Genomic DNA, 20,804 nt, shown 5'->3' with positions numbered 1-20,804 from the left:
TAGCGGGACAAGTCTAGATGGGATGACTGACTGTCTTTGATGAAGAGGAAACAAAAAAAGGCCTCGTGATCTACATACCTGCACGACAGAAATACACCCGAGTTCTGGGCGTGGGCTGGTTTATCGCGATCAAGGGAAGAGTCGTAGTGGTGTAGTGGCATGGCTCTTCTCTAGACAGGGAGTGGGAGGGCGACACATCGTACAGGGATAGGGATACCCCGCATCGCGCTGCATTGCGCATGCAAGCATGGGCGCTTACGCACCTCCGTCTGCACGCCAACCGCCACAACAACGTGCAACAGGGTCGGGTCGTTTGCTCTCAAAGCAAGGTATGCAGGTCGCAGCGCTGGTGGCCGCTGGGCGCATTACTTGCAAATAAGGAAAGCGACTAAGGCGTGGGCCTAGATAGATGGTGTACCAAGGTTATTGCGCGAGGCGGGCGAGGCGGTCAAGATTGCGACTAACAGAGGCATGGGCATGAACAGATGGGGGCCAGCACTACTGTTTTTATTGGGCGCGAATCGCGGTTCCGATTCTGCACCTGGACGTACTATGCACGACTAGCCTGTCGTGTCGTTGACAAAGGAAGAAGCAAAAGTTTGGTTCGCGATGAATGAGCGGTCAGAGATGTGTGTGTGTGTGAGATGAGAGGAGCCCGTGAGGGTAATGACGACATGATTTCCGCTCTCGCTCCGAAAGTTTACAGTAGCAAGCTAGGTATTATGGTGATATCAAGGGCTGGGCCTGGAATGAGTAAAGTAAGATTTCGGTATTGGGTGCCGAGGGAGGTGTGCGGTTTCTATTGTTCAATCTACGAACGGACGTCTGATATCTTGATTTTGGTTGATATCAGGTGCGGTTGGGTTTGAGGGTTCGGAGGTGGGTTCCGTCCGTTGGTCATTCGGGCCTTTTGTGGCGCAGATCGCGTTTGGCATCGTGAGGCGGGATGGGCGAGTGTGGCTTTGGTTTGCTGTGTGCGTATGGACGCATGGTTTTGGATGTTGTATGTAAGTGTAATCATGCGATAGACGCGTAACAGCAGCGAAGAAGGTGCTTACTTTGCTGATGCATGCCGATAGGCGCGGAGTCGCTTCGCCTTGTCTGACTAGACTCGCTGCAACCTTGGTGAGATTACGCTTCGGGACTGTCAATACTCGAGCGTCTTCCCCATGCTGCTGCTTTGGGTGTTTGCTAGCGAAGTATGCTGAGGAAGGTCTCGCCACGTTCAGTAATCTATCAGCGCTGGCTGATTGAAGACGAGCAAATTTGCTGCGAGTTCTGCTATTCTGCCACACGCGATCTTGCGTCGTCTCTCGTTTAGACATCGCATAGGTAGCATCTGCGAGATCAGATGTGTGTTACGACGGGTAAGGCTGGCATTTCAGCTTTCGATCACCATCGTCGTGCCGTGCATAGGCGAGGTCCGCTCGCGGGAATGATGTCGTACGAGACCTCGCCTGTATAGGGCTGACAGCGGATTTATTGTGGCGTTGACGTTTCTGGGTTGGACGTCTGAGAAGAGCTGGAGAATGAGTGGGATGGATGGAACGGGAAGGATCGAGGTGTTGAGGGTGTGAGGGGCAGTTGGTGGCCTTGTTTTGGAGTGGTGAGATGTGGAGGATGCGGAAAGGTATGCGATGATGTGTTATGACTGAGGCTGACTGAGTGAGGTTGCGCGGCGTGTCTCTGGTGATGAGGTTACTGAGTATCAGGACATGATACGTGGTATTGCAGTGGATTCACTGTCGCGACAACTACTGCACAGGAAGTATTACCACGCGCGCACATGGCATGTGGAATGATGCGTTGCCTTGATGCAACTTCAATATTGTAAAAGGTAGTATGTAGAAGGAACGCGCATCAGCCTGGCAACACGCTTCCTACGTAGTCACGAACAAGACAGTATACGCCTTTGGTGTTGAGCACAACTCCAAAATCGCGACTCGGGCTTCTTCATCCACCCGACGACTCCGACTCGTACATTCAGAAATGCTGACTACTTTCTTACTCGAGCCTTTACAATCATACCCACAGCTCCACTGCCACATACTAGCAGCGAATCGGCGTGGCATGAAGTCCGCTCTTTCCCGGCGTCGCAAGTCCGTGGAGCTACCCCTCTTCGACCCTCATCGGCAGTTGCGCATCTTCACGCTCAAACCAACCTCGTCGGCGCTGACAGCTGGGCATGACGACGAGTGCTCACCTCCGCTGGTGTCGGTGGCATCGCTGATTGGACGATTTCCGAAAGGATTACCAGGAGTGGGAACTCGGTCACCGGAATTGCTATGCACGATGCGGCTTCCTGCGACGCGAGATTGTGGGGTCGAGCAAGTGTGGGGTCGTAGGAACACAATGCCATTCTTCTTTTGACGCGGGTCTTTCTGGTCTACCAAGCTCTCGTTCGAACATCATCTACGATATCGCACAGCATATCTGCGTCTAGTCTTTCAGTCTAATCTATTAGTCTCACACCGATCTCATACAGTACCTTCACTGAACGGTCACAACGATCGCGTCATCATGCCGGAACAGCTCAAAGATCCAAAGGAGTACCAGAATATCTTCCACTGGGCGGAGACGCAGAAGGACGGAGCGATACCTTCCTTCGGCACGAGGAAGAATGATCCATATGAGGTGAGCTGACACTGACGACACGACATCTTGGAGTTCGTTGCTGACATGCGCCCTACAGTACCAATCTGGGTTCGGCAACAGCTTCGAATCAGAAGCAGTGCCAGGTGAGGGCCGTGTACATCCGGGCTATGCGACGAGAAATTGACCGATCTCTTCCAGGAACTATCCCAAAAGGCCAGAACAACCCCAGAAGCGTCAGATTCGGACTGTATGCGGAGCAGATGACCGGCTCCTCTTTCGTCGCTCCCAGACATCTGAACAAGAAGGTCAGTACCCTGTTTGAAGGAGGGTATATTGATGCTGACATGTTGATTAGGCCTACTTGTATAGGGCGCGTCCGGCCGTTGCGCACCAAGGATTTGTAAGGACTCTTTTCCTGGACTTCGGCTACGCGCTTTGACCGATCGCGCAGTCAGATTGATAGCGCGTCGAAACGATGTCTGATCATTTGTCTCATTTGCTGACAAACTTCTAGACAGACCTCCCCGATAACGAAGATACCGAGTCGAACTACCTCCCCGCGAACAAGCGCGTTCATGTCTCGCCCACTCAGCTAGCATGGCTTCCGTTCGATACCCCGACAGATGGCGATGTTGATTTTATCTCCGGTCTCAAGAGTATCGCTGGCTCTGGCGACCCAACACTCCGCGAAGGCCTAGCTGTTCACACGTACCTCTGCAATGCGAGCATGAACAAGAGAGCAGCGGTGAACTCGGACGGTGATTTCTTGATTGTGCCCCAGCTAGGCGCCTTGGACATCCAGACCGAGTTTGGGCCTATGTATGTGCAGCCAGGCGAGATTTGCGTCATTCAGCGAGGACAGCGATTCAGAGTAAAGGTTGAAGGACCAACGCGGGGTTACATTCTCGAAATCTGGGGCTCGCAGTTCCAACTCCCTGAACTCGGCCCTCTCGGCGCAAACGGACTTGCCAACGCTCGGGACTTTTTGCACCCGGTCGCGAAGTACGAGATTGAGCAAGAGTCGTGGGAGATTGTGTACAAGCTCGCTGGCAAGTTCTTCGTCAGCAAGCAGGAGCATTCACCGTTTGATGTCGTTGCGTGGCATGGCAACTACGTACCGTACAAGTACGATCTGACCAAGTTCGTCAATGTTGGCTCGATCTCGGTTGATCATATTGATCCATCCATCTTCTGCGTCATTACCGCACCTTCTCGCGACCCCGCGGCGCCGCTTGCAGATTTCCTGATCTTCAGCCCGCGCTGGGATGTGGCTTCACACAGTATGTGCTCAAGGCTCTACATGCACCGGGGATGCTAACGAAAGTATAGCTTACCGACCACCTTACTACCACCGTAATGGAGCATCTGAGCTCATGGGTCTGATCTATGGCGAGTATGCAGGACGCTCGGATGAGTTCCAACCGGGAGGCATTAGCTTCGAGTGCGGTTTCGTACCGCACGGTGTCGCTTACGAAGAGTTCAAAGCGGCAAGTGCAGCACCGCCGCCTGAGATGCAGATTTCCAAGGGCGCCGTTGCATTCATGATGGAGAGCTCGAGGATGTTCACCATCACCGACTGGGCGTGGAACAGCAAGAAGAAGCACGAGCACGACCCGAAGATGTGGTATGTATTGACCAGTCAAGAGAGGAAGCATGGGACAAGGCTAATCAAATGATAGGGACAATCTGGTCGACAACTTCTCGAAGCACAAGGATGAAGTTGAGAAGATCTTGGCTGAAGGTGTAAAGAAGCTATGATTGCGGCACAGTTGGGATTAATAAACAGATATCGGGAGCGACATGCAGCGGCGGGTCCGTGGATCTCTCGGTAAATCCTTCCTAGCTTTTGATAGTAATCGACCAGGGTTGTGCATACAGACATATGCAAGTGCGTAAATGCGATGTGAAGGAATGGGATGCTGCTCAAACGGGTTAGGCGGCGTTGACCCCGCGGGAGTCAGCCCCTGCCACAGCCACAGGCGGGCGAGTGATCTCATCGCTGTTTGGACACAGATTTGTCGCCATGACTCTAGACTGACCTCAACGCGACTGCGCCGTGTTGACGCCCTTTTAATGATTGTCCCTGCAGCGCAGCTCTGGTGAGAAACGCCCTTGCCGTGCTTGTTTTGTTGACTCATTGTTGTTGCGCACTTGTTGTCGACTTTTTGCTTGCTGCCTGACCGAATGCTCGCTCGTCTTATTTCATTCTCCCCGCTCCCACGCATCTGCATTGCACCACCCACCACCTTCCGCTTACCTTCGCCTCTCCCACAGATACATCGTCGATTGCGAAGTGCTACTCGAACCTTCCCCACGATTTCACGGTCCTTCCGATCGACGGCCATCATGGCGCACCGCGACCAAGCACCGTATGCGCCCCAAGACCCGAAGGAAATCACCGAGCTGGTCCACACCCTCGAGGCGCACCAGGGCAAGAAGGGCAAGGGCGGCTTCTCGGTCAAGAAGCACACGTTCCCGCTCCCCAATGGCCGCACCGTCGACTCGTGGAAGATGAACGAGTGGGACTACAAGAAGGCAAACCTCCCCACATACGCGCGAGGACTCTTCACATACAAGAACCGCGACGGCAACTACGAGATCGCCACACGAGGCTACGACAAGTTCTTCAACCACGGCGAGGTCCCGAAGACTCAATGGAAGAACGTGGAGCAACACACTCAGGGCCCGTACGAGCTGAGCGTCAAGGAGAATGGCTGCATCATTTTCATATCCGGCCTCGATGATGGTACATTGTTGGTCTGCAGCAAGCACTCCACCGGCCCACGAGGCGAAGAGCTCAGCCATGCCATGGCAGGCGAGAAGTGGGTTGAGCGCCATGTTGCGACGGTTGGAAAGAGGAAGGAGGACCTCGCCCGCACACTCCGATCCATGAACGCGACACTGGTGGCTGAGCTGTGCGACGACGACTTCGAAGAGCACGTCCTAGCATACACCCCCGAGCAGGCTGGTCTCTACGTCCACGGCATAAACCTCAACCTACCCGAGTTCGCGACATACCCTGGCCACCTGGTGGACAAGTTCGCGGAGGAGTGGGGCATGAGGAAGGTCACATACGTTATGGAGAACGACGTCAAAGAGGTTAAGAAGTTCCTGGACAAAGTCGCCGAGACGGGCAATTACGAAGGCCGCGACACAGAAGGCTTCGTCATCCGGTGCCAGGCGCGCGAGACCGAGGGTGCGCCATATGTGGACTGGTTCTTCAAATACAAGTTCGAGGAGCCATACCTCATGTACCGGCAATGGCGTGAGTGCACTAGGGCCTTGATCGCGGGCAAGCCACCGCGTTACAAGAAGCACGAAGCCATTACGAAGGAGTATCTAGACTTTGCTCGCCGGCAGTTTGCCCAGAATCAAGGTCTAGCCAAACAGTACAACGCGAACCACGGCATCATCAAGATGCGCGACGACTTCCTCAAGTTCCGCGGAACAACCGGTGCGGATATTATCCGGCAGGAGCAGCTGAACGGGCCTGTCGAGAGCAAGAAGGCTGACAGGAATATTGTGCTTGTCCCAATTGCGACTATCGGATGCGGAAAGACAACGTTGGCACTCGCTTTGGTAAAGTTGTTCGGTTGGGGCCACTTCCAGAACGACAACGTCAAAGCGAAGAAGGGTCGCGGTCAAATCTTCGCTGACACCATCTCTTCAATGCTCGTCACAAATCCCGTCGTCATCGCAGATCGCAACAACCACCAAAAGCGCGAACGCGACCAGATCATCAACGACATCTCCAAGACCGTACCTGATGCCCGGTTCGTCGCACTGCATTATGTGCACGATCGAGCCAACTACGACCGCATCCGACAAGCAACACAAAAGCGCGTGCTCGATCGTGGAGACAACCATCAGACGATCCAAGCAGGCTCGAAAGGCAGGGGCGAGATTGTCGAGATCATGGAAGGTTTCATGCATCGCTTCCAACCAGTCGACCCTTCAGACAAGCCAGACGATCTATTTGATCTCGTCATCGACCTTGACCCTACGGTCGACTCGCGCGAGAACCTCGAGACCATCATCGCGAAGATGTTCGAGACCTACCCAGCCCTGTTCGCTGGTAAGGAGATGCCGACGGACCCCGACATGGACGCCGCCATCCAGTGGGCCATGAACGACTACACACCAGACTTTAAGATGGATCTGTCCCAAGGCAACAAGAACCAGAGGGGCAACCAGAATCCCCAGAACGGTCAACGAACAGCCCACAACCAGCAAAACCAGCCCGCACCAAAGCCCAAGAAAGCGCCACGCATGGAATACTTCTCCGTCCGCCTCGACCCCGGCCGCATCAACGCGATTCTCGAATCCTTATTCAGAGATAAAGACGCAAACACCGCAAGCATGTACAAGCAACTCAAGCAAAACAAGCGCGTTCAAAACGAATTTCACGTCACCCTCATCCACCGCGCGTCTGCGTCTCAAAACCAGGGCTACTGGGACAAGCTCAGCAAACTCCACGAAACCGCACAGCGAACAAACACTACAGGTACCTGGGAGCCTGAACTAGGAAAATGCGACGTACAAATGGAGCGGATCGTATGGGACGACCGCATCATGTGCTTCGTCGTCCGTCTTAATGGCTCTAGTTCCCTTCAAATCGACAGCGCGGCGGGCACAACAACAGAGGAGTTGCTCTTTACAACTGTCAATCCTACTGCGCATGTCACGGTTGGTACAGCGGCCCAGAATATCAAGCCCATGGAGAGCAACGCGCTTCTCCAGCGCTGGCTCAACGCTGGCTCAGGGGGCGACACGGGTATTGGTGAGATTAGCGTGAGGGGGAACCAGGTCCTGCAGGGGAGTGTGAGGGGCGTGTTGGGTCGGATGTAGGTCGACGACGATTCTTGGACCCTTTATCGTAGGAAAAATGGCCCAAGGCAACGAAGGAAAACGGGAAATAGATGGGCGCCTGTGACGGGCTGAGAACCAAGGGGGGTACTTGGGAGGGTAGGCAAAGGACGGGAACGGAAGGAAGGAGATGAGGTAGAGGCAGCGGATTGCTGGACGCGGGGTCTTCATGAGGGAAGAGTTGCATTATTGGAGAGAGCATGGCGTTGAGAAGGAAAGGGTTGGATGGGGTGGTGGATAGCATAGATACCTGACAAGCATGCCAATGAAGGAAAACGATACTCTACTGTACCATCTGCTATGATCAATGTGTACGGATCGCGGACAGGCCACCATATCCGCATCTCTCCACTTCACACAGGAAACAAAACTAAACACGTCTGCAGCCCGCATCCCTCTAATAGACAGCCGGAAAAACCCCCACCCGCCCCCCATCCGTCAACATACTCGTCCCATTAACATAACTCCCCCCCTTCCCCACCAAAAACAGCATCAGTCCAGAAATATCCTTAATCCCGCCCATCCTCCCCTGCGGAATCTGATTCGTCCCATACACCGGGTTGAGGCCAGCCGTCATATCACTCGGATAAGGTCCCGGACACACAATATTACTCCTGATATCCCATTCAGACAGGAACGTCGCCATCATCTTGCCCAGGTGGGCGGCAGCCGCTTTGCTGGCGTTGTAGGCCAGCCCCGCGGAGACCCAGCGCATGTAGCTGGCGACGGAGGCGATGGTTATGATGTGGGCCATGCGGTCGTCGTCTAGTTCGATGCTGTTCGTTGAGGCGAGGCTGGTGTCGCGGGCGCGCGCGTTTCCTGAGCCGGTGACTTTTCCGGGGGTCCAGCCTCGACGTGTGTTTGCGGCTTCGAGCAAAGGGAGGAAGGTGGCGGAGACGCCGATGACGGATTGTGTGTTTATTGCCATGGCGTCGGCCCAGTTGTCGTAGCCTGCGACCATGGTTTCGGCGAGTTGTTGGATGGACTCGGCTTTGTAGATGTCGGCGCCGTTTTTGGGGCCGATGACGCCGGCGTTGTTGATTAGGACGTCGACGTAGCCGATGTCTTTTTGTATCGTGTCGGCGGCGGCTTTTACGGAGGTGAGATCGGTGACATCGCAGGGGAGGGCGTGGAGGGTGCCGGTGTTGTTGGAGTCGCGTGGGACGTTGGCTTGGAGATCGTTGACGGCTTTCTCGAGGACTTCGCGGCGGCGGCCGAGGAGGTAGATTCGCTCAGCGCCATTTTGGTAGAGGGCTGATGCTATGGCGAGACCGAGACCTGTGATTGTGAGCCTCTGGCTACCGATGCTTTGAGCTCGAGCACGTTGAGATGTGAGGGCGCGGGGCTTGGTGGGGTAGCTCGAAGCTTGAGTAACGTACCACTGCCGCCGCCTGTGATGACTACTACTAGCCCTTTCGCCGAGAAGATGTCGTTTGGTCTGATTGGTGTTGAGACGTCCATGGTGATATGAAGGTTGGAGAGAATACGGAAGATGCAAGAAAAGTGACCTGACTTTCAACAGAGGAAAAGACGGACTTTGCTACTCCGACATGGAGCACAATGATTGCGTCACAGACGGAAATAAGCCGCTTGCAAAAAGATCCCGCGGCATGCTGCGCGTTGAATTCCGATTACGATGGGTATCATACGAACCTGCCAACCTGGTGAACGCCATTCCTTTTTGTGCTTCTCCTGTGCCAAACTAGCTGATACCCCCAATGATCTTGAGACCCAAATTATCCGCGGAGTATGCGAGGATATACCGGCACGGATGCCAGGCAACGTGGGACGCTGGAGTCGGCACATCGACCGTGTGTACAATCTCTCCAGTATGGACATGCGCAATGCGAATCTTCTTCTCTTCCTTATCATCGGAGCCCGCAGTAACATAGCTACCGTCGAAGGAGAAGTCGACCGACTTGATGATGCCGCCGGTCAATTCCAAAGTCCGCGTGCAAATCCATTCTTGTGTGTCCCAGAGTGAGATGAGCGCATCGCCTCCACCTGCTGCCAGGTATTCGCCGCTGGGCGATAGAGATACCGCGTAGCATGCAGAAGTATGAGCGTTTAAAGTCATGGCGTTTTCGAAAGACGGGTACCGAAGGCTTCTGACGCTGCCGTCGCCGGCTGTTGTGTAGAGGTGGTTGCCGGACCAATCGAAGACGCATTGATTTGTTTGGAGGACTTGTTGGTGTTCGGAGAGGATGCTTAGGGTCGATCGGTCGATGGTGACAAGGAGATTATCCTGCAGAATGTCAGCATGTATGTCTAGCATGGCTATTAAGGCGTCTGACCTTTCTACCTGCAACCAACTCATTCCCATCTGGGGTCCATGCCAACGTGAATGGGCACTCGCCGACCTTGACTTCACCAACACTGGCCTTGGACCGTATATCCCAGAACCTAACCATGCCATCAGACGTGGAGCTCGCGAGCTCATTCTCGTTGATTGGGTGGAAGGACACGCGCTCTAGGGCTGCTGTCGTATTCGGCGTGCGCAATTCAGTCGAGTTCTTAGCATTCGTCTTTTCAGAGTTCCAGATGCGCAGTGTCCTATCTGCAGCGCCTGTCGCGATGAATGTGCCAGAGGCGTTCCATGATAGCGTGCGGATGTAGTGCGAGGATGATACGGCGTTTGGGCGAGGGCTGTCTTGGTACACGGATGTCTTGAGCTTTCGGAAGTGTTCGTGGAAGGAGTCCGATTTGATCGAGCGCGCGCGTATCGGAGGCGCCATGTTTGGAATACGATATTTCACGCGACTGGTGAGGGGCTGTTGGTAATGCGACGGCGAAGTTTATGGTTTGTTGAAGCTCGATTGCGAGAAGCTCAAGCTCAAGGTTCACACGGACCACCGAAGCTCAGGGTCGGCCCTTCACCTCCACGATACCGCGGGCAATGACGTACCAACACATGTTTGGTAGTCATGTTGCAGAAGAGTAACATGATATGATATGCATGTCAATGTAGCAGCTCGATGCCTTGTATCTCGTCAAATTTTTTCATTCCAACAACTACAGTAGCCGTCTAATCCTTCTTGCTCTCAGCACCCTCCTTCTGCATGCCCTCGCAGCCAACTAGGTTTCCTGCCTTCTCCTCGATGCCGCCCATTCCTTGTTGGCTGGGGTCGCGGTTCGCTGATGCTGCCTTCATGGCGTCTACGGCCTGCTCCTTGTCTTGCGCACCCGATGCCTTCCATGGCTCACTGCCGGTGACGTTTCCGATGGTCTCCTAGGAAGAAGTTAGTACCTCGCTATGTACATCAAAGGGTTGGAAAGGCGAGTTGTCACGTACCTCAGCGGCGCCCTTGACGTATTGGGCGTGAGAAGAGACGAGACCGGGGTTGTTTGGTGCGGCGGACATGTCGATGTATACGGTGGTTTTCCGAGAAAAGGGTTGTAAAGGTATGTGTAGAATGCCTTGAAAAGATGTAGGTGGTTGGTTGTCTTGCACGACTTGCGCTGGAGGTTTGGCCACTATATCGAGTGACGGGCACGTTGACGTCATCAATCACATCACATGGAGACGCGCTTGAGTTCGCGCGTCGGCGTAAGCATTGGACGCTTCTGCGGCAGCTCTAGTTTCAGTCGCGTCCAGGTTCAGAGTCTCTCCACTCGAAAGGAATAGCCATTGACCATGTGACGTTGATGGAACCTATGGGCGCTGCGGCCGCGTTACCTAGTACGTGTGTGCTTGTTGGAGGCTCCGCGGTGTCATACAAAGTGGCGGATATAATGCCTGAGGCATCAAAATCATGAACGGTTTCGACGAAGCTTAGTTCTTCGAAGGCTTGGACTTCGCAAGCCTTTGCAGCTTGAGCACCTTCTGGTTCAGGCAAGTGCAGATGTACCTCGGCAACTATCTCCACGCCAAAAGATACTTACAAATCAACGGCATTGCGTGCTCTAGCATAGGCGACTTGGACATTTCTACTAGCACCTTTTCCCGACTGATTTATAATTTCCTATCGTCTTTATACAAGAACAGTCGACCCAAATCCTCAGACTCGACATCTCAACATGGCACCCCAGGACTACAACGAAGGCGTTCCCGGCCTCCCATACTTCACCCCACAACATTTGACCTCCCCAGGAACGCCCGCCCCAAACACCAAACAAAATGGCACGACACCAACCCTCTTCACGCCCCTCACTATCCGCGGCACCACCCTCCGCAACCGCATCCTCGTAGCGCCCATGTGCCAATACAGCACCGCATCCTCAGGCCCCACCATCGGCGCCTTGACAGACTACCACATCGCAACCCTCGGCCACTACGCCCTCAAAGGCGCAGGCCTAGTCTTCATAGAAGCAACCGGCGTCCAAGCCAACGGCCGCATCTCGCCAAACTGCCCCGGCATATGGAGTGATTCCCAGATCCCCGCGCTACGAAGAGTCTCAGATTTCATCAAGAGCCAAGGAGCGCAGAGTGGTCTCCAACTCGCACACGCAGGTAGAAAAGCAAGCACATGCGCACCCTGGATCGCCGGCGAACAAAAAACACAAGGCGGGAAGCGTAAAGTCAGCGTAAGAGCCGACGTTGACGCGGATGGCTGGCCAACAAATGTCGTCGGCCCCATGGGCGGCCAAGAATGGGCGTGGGACGAGAAAGCCGCAGATGACGAGAGCAGCGGATACTGGGCCCCTCGCGCTCTCAGCGAAAAGGAGATCAAAGAGCTCGTACAAGACTGGGCCGACGCAGCGCAAAGAGCAGTAAAAGCCGGTATCGACGTGATCGAAATCCACGGCGCACACGGCTACCTCATCCACCAATTCCTCTCCCCCGTTACAAACCAGCGTACAGATGCCTACGGCGGGTCCTTCGAAAACCGGACCCGTCTTTTAGTCGAAATCACCAAGGCCATTCGAGCCGTTATCCCAGAAACTACGCCCTTGTACCTCCGCATCAGCTCCACAGACTGGATGGAAGAAACCGACCTAGGCAAAGCACGCGGGACCTGGGACGTCGAAAGCTCCATCCGCCTCGCAAAACTTCTCCCCGGTCTAGGCATCGACCTCCTCGACGTAAGCAGCGGAGGAAACCACCCCTCCCAACGTATCAACATGTTCGACTCCAAGGACTACCAGATCAAAATCGCCGCGCAAATCCGGAGTGCACTCAAGAAAGAGAATCTCAGTCTTTTCATCGGCGCTGTGGGGCTTATTACTGAGGCGGAGCAGGCGAGGGATATTGTTGAAGAGGGTGGTGCAGCGTCGACGATTTCGCGGATTGGGGATGAGGAGGTGGCGAAGGAGGCGAAGGCTGCGGTTAGGGTTACGGAGGGGAAGGAGCCGTTGGCGGATGTTGTGCTTGTTGCGAGACAGTTTATGAGGGAGCCTGAGTGGGTGTTGAGGGTGGCGTGGCAGTTGGGGCTGGATGTTGCGTGGCCGAATCAGTTTTTGAGGGTTAGGTTTCCGAAGTTGTAAGGTACCGTGTTAAAATGCACGCGCAGTTTTGTGCTGCGATGGGCAATTACAAATCTGAGTCTATGGTTATACCAGACTGTCATGAACATTTCCGCTCATGTCACTATCGCAGTGTTCCGTTTAGGAGGTCGATAGAATCGTTCTTCGGATGTAAGCGCTGGCACGGAGTGATGCCGTCATGTGTAACCTTGAGATGCATAGCCGCCAGCAGGGGGGTTATAATTCGTGACTCTGATGTAGCGAATCGCAACGAGATCGTGTTGTGCTGGTAGTGCCAATAGTCTCAAGAAGGATTGCCGCCCTTGTACTACTACAAGTTTGGAAGTGAGGGGTTACAATTGACGTTCAATCAAGCTTGATCACCTGCATATGTCGGAACTATATCAGGAACACCATCCCCTCTGGTAGACATCTATATACTGTCGCCAGTATGAGCAGTCCTCAAAATACGATTTCTCCTCCTGCCACAATGGACTGGTCTTATTTTCCGCAAGAAGACACGGCTGCGAGGCTACCCACAGCGTCGCAGACCAAGCTTTGCGAGCCTTGCAAGGCTCTTCTCCGAGGCGATAGAACAGCCTACGTTGATGAAGACGAGTGGGAAAACCAGGGTTCACGGCAAAAGTACGTCCACCACAACGACGCGCGCTCTTTCCGGAGGGCTCTTGAGCTTCGATGTGACATCTGTATCCGGCTTTACAAAGCATTGAAACGGCCCTATGGTATGACCAGATCTTTTGACATAGTCTTTGCTAGAGCTAATCTGCTCTTAATACTGACAGGTCAGCCCTATCTTTATGAAATAGAGCCGACAACCTACAAGTTAGACACTCATCTCGAAGATCTTACAATGGTCAGCTTTGAAAGTGGAATTCATACTACTTCTGCTAGTCTGGAGGCATACGAATGTGAGTAGAGCATTTCTCCGTTTATCCCATGTTATCACCGGGTGCTAACTCGTGCTATAGCAAGACCTGATTTGCACTTTCCCCACGTTACCCATAACACAGGCGAAGACGAAGCGATCTCGTGGCTCGTAGAACAACATCGCAGATGCCGAGAGGTGCACGCTAAATGCCATCATCTGGCTCCTTACAACGACTTCATGCCAACACGAGTGCTATACGTCGGTTCTACCGAAGACCAAGCTGTGCGACTTTGTGAAGGAGCCAATACCGAAGTTGGGGCAGGCTACACTGTGCTTTCGCATTGCTGGGGCGCGCCACAACAGCGGACCGTGTTGACAAAGTCCACTGTGAGCATGTTTGAAGAGGAAATCCCATGGTCCCTGTTATCCAAGACATTTCAGGACGCAATTACCGTCACACGCAAATATCAGATCCAATACATTTGGATTGACTCTTTGTAAGGCTTTCGCCCTCAACAATATGGCTATTACTGCTGACTTTATGAAGATGTATCTTCCAAGACGATCTTAGCGATTGGGCTTCGGAAGCAGCCCGTATGCGCGACGTATACAGCAAATCAGAATTCTGCATTGCAGCGACTGCCTCCCCTTCCGGAGACTATGGTCTCTTCTTTGACCGGGATGTCCAGGAACTGACGCCAGTCACGGTTGTAGCTACGTGGTCTGATGCCCAGGACTCACCCAAATGGCCTACCCCGGGTCAATATGTGTTCGGATTCCATTCAGTCATGCCGACCGACATCATCGATCACTCGCCCCTGAATAAAAGGGCGTGGGTCGCTCAAGAGCGTTTCCTTTCACCACGAATCTTGCATTTCACGCAAGCCTTGCTTTTCTGGGAGTGCTGCACGGCTTTCACAAGTGAAAGTTCTACCAAGACCAACGTCAGTCCTGGCTTCGTTAGACCATGGTTCGATCCCAATACGCTCAAAAGGCTGCTATACGACGTCCGATCGCCAGTTCCTGCTGTTAAAACCGACCTGGATCGAATGTTTACAACCAGCAGCAATGACAGTATCCCGACGTCAGACCAGGTCTATCGATTGTGGTGTCAATTCCTGGGAAGATACTCCGGGTACGAATTGACTAAGGAGTCGGATGTTCTAGTGGCATTGACTGGCATAGCGGAAGAAGTCGGACAGGTTCTGAATGATCGCTTAGTCGCTGGTTTGTGGGAATCACGTATCGTCGAGGACATGTGTTGGGAACCGATCCAACTGAGTCGAAGTTCCACGGAATGGCGCGCACCTACTTGGAGTTGGGCTAGCACGATAGATTTTGTATATCCTATCTCATCGCTGAGACCTGCCAATTTCAGCGCTCCAGAAGAATTGGCCGCAGTCAGGGAGATCCGTATGTTAACATCGCACATGGGAGAAGTCGGATTATTGTTCATGGAATGCAGACTCCTCCCAGCCAGCGTTCGCTATTCGGAGGAGAACGAATTGGCCTGGTGTACCATGAACAGGGGTATTTGGCCTTCTTTGGCGGATGTACGAATCGATGAAGAGAGGCCCGAGCTTTTCGAGGTCCACATTGACGATACGGAGAAAGAATGTTACTGCGATCAGAACGTGGTTGATGTTCAACTGCTCGTGCTCCTGCGATATGATGGTTCCGATGATGACCCAGTCGGAATGTTGGCGGGGATCTGCATAGTAAACTTCGTCAATACACCAGACGTCTGCAGCTTTAAGAGAGTCGGGTCTTTCACTCTCTTTGGGAAGGGGCCAAATAAGGGGTCGGTACTCTCCGCATATGCACAAGCGGCGGTTCGAAACATTCTGCTTGTGTGACATATCTTCGCGCGGAGAGCGTCAGGGTACGAGGAAGCATCGGTATCAAAAAATGTGGAAGAGATGCAAGGGTCTACACTCAACACCCAGATCAGGGACAGAGGTTGTCAATATTCGGCAAATCTGGTCAGGAAAGCCTGCGTACCTACATTTTCACTCAGCTAACAGCTGCCGGAACTACCGAGCGAGCTTCCATCGGATGAGGTGCCGGCTCCAGCACGCACGCTGTCGCAACAATGAGGGGATTCATTAGATCTGCATTGGTTGTGGAGGTCATTGTCGTACGTTCTTATGCGAGGTCCACGTAAAGCAGTTGTCTAAGAAGATCAGGGATTCTGCGGAGGTGTAAACCTGTATTAGAGGTCCACGCATGAGGACCACCGTGCCGGTACTGTATATGCAATTGACTGACATTGGCGCGGGGTTGTTGAGGGACGTGGATATAGCCAGGAAGGAGCATTCGGGTTGTTCGGGACGGTTTTTCCTTGCCGGCGACGGGCATATAACGATGGCCGCTTACGTTGGAAGGCGCGGAACCGCAATCTCTTATCGTGCAAGTAAGCATGACCAATACTCATCCAACTCTTTTGCGCAAACTCGAAGAAGAGAATTCAGACGGAGGGTATTCTGACTCGTGAGGATGGATTTTGACAATTCGCATGACGAAAGCGGATCCACCTGCAGGACTGCGCGGTGCGCTCCGCGATGCATGAACGTGTGGGATTCGTCGCGGATTGGCTGAGGTGCTTTAGCGAGGGCAGCGACAACGGCGACTGTTGCAACGGCGATGATCACATGTCGGAGACGGTTGACGCCATATCGCGTCGTTGAGAACTGAAATCAAGCGACGGGTGAATTGGAGATGATGCAGGTTGCAGATGCGGGGAGGAGGGATGCTGGATTGGGAATTGGGCAGCATGGAAGGGGAAAGGGCGAGTGGCTAGCGGCCGGTGACGTCCACCGAGCTCAGGTCTCGATTCACTTGGTGGTGAAGGAAATTTTAGCAGCTGCGCGCCCCATGCTTCCGACAAGCCGCGCAATCCCTGCACCCGACGGCCTTTCACCATCATGTCTGATCTCCGGCGACGGCGCCAATTTCACTCAAAGGCGCACCTTTGTCGCGTCACGTCGACACTGTTTGAGGCATTGTCGAACCCGCCTCCAGCGCCGCCTAGCTCCCGGTAGCAGCCCTCCACTTCCAAGTTTGGATCCCGCCTGGACTTCTCCACTTAAACTTCCGCGGGTCTGGCGATGCGTCGCTGAGTTTTGAACGTTAGACGATACCTAGATATTCCTAATCAGGCGCCATGCCGTCCCGTCTGTTCTCGCGCGACTCGCCCGCAGCAGAGCAGCAGCTTCCCTTCACCAGCGACGCCGTCAACGAAGCCGACTTCGCCCACGATGCCTCGCACGCCGAGCAGGGCAGCCAGTCCCTCCCACGTCGGATAAGAGGGAATTCAATCGCTGGGGGCCCTCTCTCGGGCTCCTACACGCGCAATCCCATCCGCTCCTTCGCGCATCAGACCTCGCACGGGTTTGCCGGTACCTACCCCAAGCCTCATCTATGGGCAGCCACTGACTGCCGCGTAGATACCCCACAGTACTCGTCCCAAGGCGTGCGAGAGAGGAGCTCCCAATTGGCCTCGTATGCCCTCGAAGCCGAAGACTACCAGGACCGACCCCAGCGCCACAGCTTCGCTGACCCCGAAACGTTCTCCGGGAGACATGCGGGCATACTGTCCGATAACGACGAGGGGCGCGCCTCGATAGACACGGGTCGCTGGACCGACACCATCGAGGAGGACAGCGAAGCCGAAACGCCCGATACCGTTATCGGGCCACAACAGGCCGATAAGGGCTTCTTCAGCCCCAAGCTGCCGGGAGCGACGTCACAGAGCGCGAAGAAGACACCGGGCAGCTCACACGTTCCGGGTGTAGTTGTCGAAGATACCGAGCGCACGCCTCTGCTGCCTCAGACCAGACTTTCGCGCCCGGACCCGCAACAAAAGCAGAAGCCATCCGAGAGCCACTCGTGGACACCACACTCCAAGTCGCGCCTGCCTCAACGCGTCAAACAAACATTTGCTGCTGGACGGGGACACCTACTGGACGTGAGCGCATCTCTAACCAACCCCAAGAACTACACCAAGGATGCTCTCATCTCGAGCGCTCTCGGCAGTGTTCAGATCACGTCGGCTGTATTCCTCGGTCTGCTTCTCAACCTCCTAGATGCGCTGTCCTATGGCTACATTCTGTTTCCGCTCGGTGCGCCCATCTTCAGCAACACCGGCCCGGACGGTATTTCCATCTTCTTCGTGAGCTGCATTGTCTCCCAACTCTGCTATTCCCTGGGTCTTTCCGTGTTCAAAGGAGGTGTTGGATCTGAGATGATCGAGGTCGTGCCCTTCTTCCACAAAATGGCTTACTCCATCATGAACCAGATGGAAGGCAAGCCACCGGAGGCCATCATAGCCACTACCATCGTTTCTTACTGTCTGAGTTCTATCCTGACCGGTCTCATTTTCCTCGCCCTCGGAGCCTTCAAGCTGGGCAACCTCGTCAGCTTCTTCCCAAGACACATTCTGATCGGCTGCATCGGAGGTGTGGGTTTCTTCCTGGTTGTCACTGGAATCGAGGTCTCCGCCCGCCTCGAGGGTAACCTCAACTATGATCTTGCGACCCTCCAGAAGCTATTCTCCGGCGACACCTGGTACCTGTGGACACTACCGCTTGCCCTTGCAATCACCATCATGATCCTCCGGCGTCTGTCCAAGAGCCCCTTCGTTCTACCCGCTTTCTTCATTACTGTATTTGCTGTCTTCTACATCATTGTCAAGGGCATTATGCACAAGGACCTTGAGCCTGTGCGCAACGCAGGTTGGATCTTCGAGACGCCAGAAGCCGGTGTCAAGTTTTACAGATTCTACTCTTACTTCAAATTTGGCAGTATAGATGGAGCGGCGCTTGTCAGCACTATCCCCACCATGTTCGCCCTTTCATTCTTTGGCATTATTCACGTTCCCATCAACGTCCCCGCTCTTGGTGCCGCGGTGCGGGAGGACAATCTTGATGTCAACCGAGAGCTCATCGCTCACGGTATCTCCAACACCCTCTCTGGTTGCTTGGGTAGTATCCAGGTAGGACAATCCCGACACGTCCTCACAATCCGTCACTAACAGAGTCCTAGAACTACCTCGTATACGCCAACAGTGTCATGTTCGTCGACAACGGTGGTAACAGCCGAACTGCAGGTATCATGCTAGCCTTTGCAACAACCGCCGTCTGGGTCGCGGGCCCAGCCATGGTCGGCTACATCCCGATCTGCCTCGTCGGCGCACTCATCTTCCTCCTGGGTATCGATCTCATGAAGGAAGCTCTCTGGGATACCTTTGGCAAATGTCACAAGCTCGAATACCTGACCATCCTGGCTATTGTACTCATCATGGGCGTACATGACTTCGTTGTCGGCATCTTCGTCGGCATCGTTCTTGCGTGCGTCAGCTACGTGGTGCAAAGCTCCCGTCATTCAGCCATTCGAGGAACATACAGCGGCATGATCGCAGAGTCCACTGTTCGTCGCCCACGATCAGACTCTCGTTATCTCAATAAGGTGCGAGGTCAGATCCGCGCCATCAAGCTAGGCGGGTTCTTGTTCTTTGGAACTATCGTTTCCGTGGAAGAGTACATGCGCTCTTTGATCGACGACGACCATTTTGAGAAGAACCCCATCAGCTTCATCATCGTCGACTTTACGCACGTCTTGGACGTTGACTTTTCCAGCTCCGAAGGTTTCCAGCGCATCAACCGTATCCTGAACACCAAGAACGTTAAGATGATCATCTCTGGAGTCTCCTTCGCTGATCCAGTTGGCCGAGCCCTGCAGAACGTCGGTCTGCTGGACGAAGACGGCGATGAGGAGTGTCCACCACCACAAGTCTTCGAGGACCTGAACACCGCGCTTGAATCCTGCGAGAACGAGTTGCTAGAAGTCTTTCACAAGCACTGGAACCGCCATGCGACAAAGCCACAAACTACACCACCGATGAGCATCTCCGGATCCAAGGGTGCCTCCCCCAACGAACCAATCGCTACTGGTGGCACGCCCACATCTTTCGGCGCCAGCTCTCTCAACCCTGTTTTCTCATCGCCCCGACGCGGCGCTAGACTTATCGCAGCTCGATCCACCATGCGCGAGAGCGGCGAAGACTCTCTTTCCATCCCCGACACTACTTCGTTAAGCACCACCCAAACCACACAAGTTGCTCCTTCGCGATGGCGCAACTTTGCTCAGCCGCTCAAGATCATCCTTCAAACCTTCGAAGACGTCTCGACCAAGAACGAAGACTTCTGGCAAGCCGTCGCACCCTACTTCGAGCGCAAAGAGTATCCCGCCGGTACCGTCCTCTACTCCCGCGGCGACGACCCAGACGGCTTCTACATCTTGGAGAAGGGCCGTCTGCGCACGGAATACGAGCTCGACCAGGGTAGTTTCTTCGAAGTCATTCTACCCGGTACTACATGCGGCGAGCTGCCGTTCTTCTCCGAGACCGATCGCACTGGCACGGTGGCCGCGGAGAATGATTCCGTTGCTTGGCTGCTCACGCGCGAGAAGTATAACGAGTTGGAAAGGAAGGATCAAGAGGTTGCGACTGAGTTGCTGAAGGTGGGGTTGAAGTTGACCAAGGAGAGGATGGATGCCATCACGAGTTATGTGCTTGTTACTGCGTCGTAGATGATTGTTGTATGGTGGGATGTAGACGCGACGTTCTGTACATGGGTATCTTCGCATAGCGGTGGTTGTTTGTGAACGTAATGTCATCTTGATGGTACGTCTAGCTTTTTGTTGTGCTGAACATCTTGTCACAGTGAAACAGTCAAAAGTGATAACCTGATTATCTCGATACAGGAATGACGAAACACTATGAAAATATCCCCCCCTCAAGACAGCACGGCAGCCGCCGTCCATCATCTCCTAAACCCAAGCGCAAATCTCCTTCTCTATAACCCTCATACATCCAACCGTGACCAAAGCCCCCCTACTCACACTTTCACACCATAGTCTTCTTCCCCCCATGCCTCCCCTCCCAATTCTCATACCCCCCCATACCTCCCCTCGCAATCAGGATTCAGGCCTACCCCCATCCAACGTGATAAGCGGATGCGTGCCATGGTAGTCCAGCCTACAATATCTCGTT

The 20,804-nt window shown here is 54.0% G+C and overlaps 7 protein-coding genes across 7 annotated transcripts; 4 read left to right on the top strand and 3 right to left on the bottom strand.

Annotated features, from left to right (window-relative positions):
- Positions 1 to 2,520: 2,520 nt before the first annotated feature.
- Positions 2,521 to 4,353, top strand: J4E83_009893 (uncharacterized protein; the record flags this gene model as incomplete). The annotated part of the gene is made up of 7 exons (XM_049336778.1): positions 2,521 to 2,634; positions 2,693 to 2,738; positions 2,794 to 2,900; positions 2,951 to 2,995; positions 3,110 to 3,875; positions 3,925 to 4,219; positions 4,275 to 4,353. 7 exons carry the CDS (start codon positions 2,521 to 2,523, stop codon positions 4,351 to 4,353), a joined length of 1,452 nt encoding a protein of 483 aa, XP_049184060.1.
- A 588-nt stretch (positions 4,354 to 4,941) lies between these two features.
- On the top strand, positions 4,942 to 7,443 carry J4E83_009892 (uncharacterized protein; the record flags this gene model as incomplete). The annotated part of the gene is made up of 1 exon (XM_049336777.1): positions 4,942 to 7,443. The coding sequence occupies one exon, from the start codon at positions 4,942 to 4,944 to the stop codon at positions 7,441 to 7,443; it is 2,502 nt and encodes an 833-aa protein (XP_049184059.1).
- A 415-nt stretch (positions 7,444 to 7,858) lies between these two features.
- Positions 7,859 to 8,922, bottom strand: J4E83_009891 (uncharacterized protein; the record flags this gene model as incomplete). The annotated part of the gene is made up of 2 exons (XM_049336776.1): positions 7,859 to 8,739; positions 8,841 to 8,922. The coding sequence occupies 2 exons, from the start codon at positions 8,920 to 8,922 to the stop codon at positions 7,859 to 7,861; spliced, it is 963 nt and encodes a 320-aa protein (XP_049184058.1).
- A 241-nt stretch (positions 8,923 to 9,163) lies between these two features.
- On the bottom strand, positions 9,164 to 10,196 carry J4E83_009890 (uncharacterized protein; the record flags this gene model as incomplete). The annotated part of the gene is made up of 2 exons (XM_049336775.1): positions 9,164 to 9,706; positions 9,756 to 10,196. The coding sequence occupies 2 exons, from the start codon at positions 10,194 to 10,196 to the stop codon at positions 9,164 to 9,166; spliced, it is 984 nt and encodes a 327-aa protein (XP_049184057.1).
- Positions 10,197 to 10,486: 290 nt separating this feature from the next.
- Positions 10,487 to 10,822, bottom strand: J4E83_009889 (uncharacterized protein; the record flags this gene model as incomplete). The annotated part of the gene is made up of 2 exons (XM_049336774.1): positions 10,487 to 10,690; positions 10,754 to 10,822. The coding sequence occupies 2 exons, from the start codon at positions 10,820 to 10,822 to the stop codon at positions 10,487 to 10,489; spliced, it is 273 nt and encodes a 90-aa protein (XP_049184056.1).
- A 656-nt stretch (positions 10,823 to 11,478) lies between these two features.
- J4E83_009888 (uncharacterized protein) lies at positions 11,479 to 12,885 on the top strand (the record flags this gene model as incomplete). The annotated part of the gene is made up of 1 exon (XM_049336773.1): positions 11,479 to 12,885. One exon carries the CDS (start codon positions 11,479 to 11,481, stop codon positions 12,883 to 12,885), a length of 1,407 nt encoding a protein of 468 aa, XP_049184055.1.
- A 4,031-nt stretch (positions 12,886 to 16,916) lies between these two features.
- Positions 16,917 to 20,341, top strand: J4E83_009887 (uncharacterized protein; the record flags this gene model as incomplete). Its single annotated transcript, XM_049336772.1, has 2 exons — positions 16,917 to 18,746; positions 18,797 to 20,341. The coding sequence occupies 2 exons, from the start codon at positions 16,917 to 16,919 to the stop codon at positions 20,339 to 20,341; spliced, it is 3,375 nt and encodes a 1,124-aa protein (XP_049184054.1).
- Between the last annotated feature and the right edge of the window lie 463 nt (positions 20,342 to 20,804).

This window comes from Alternaria metachromatica (genome assembly GCF_023757995.1).
Source record: "Alternaria metachromatica strain BMP 0045 chromosome Unknown scaffold_38, whole genome shotgun sequence".
NCBI classification, from domain to species: Eukaryota; Fungi; Ascomycota; class Dothideomycetes; order Pleosporales; family Pleosporaceae; genus Alternaria; species Alternaria metachromatica.
The sequence above is the reverse complement of the archived record's forward strand: the minus strand, read 5'-3'. Positions and strand labels throughout refer to the sequence as shown.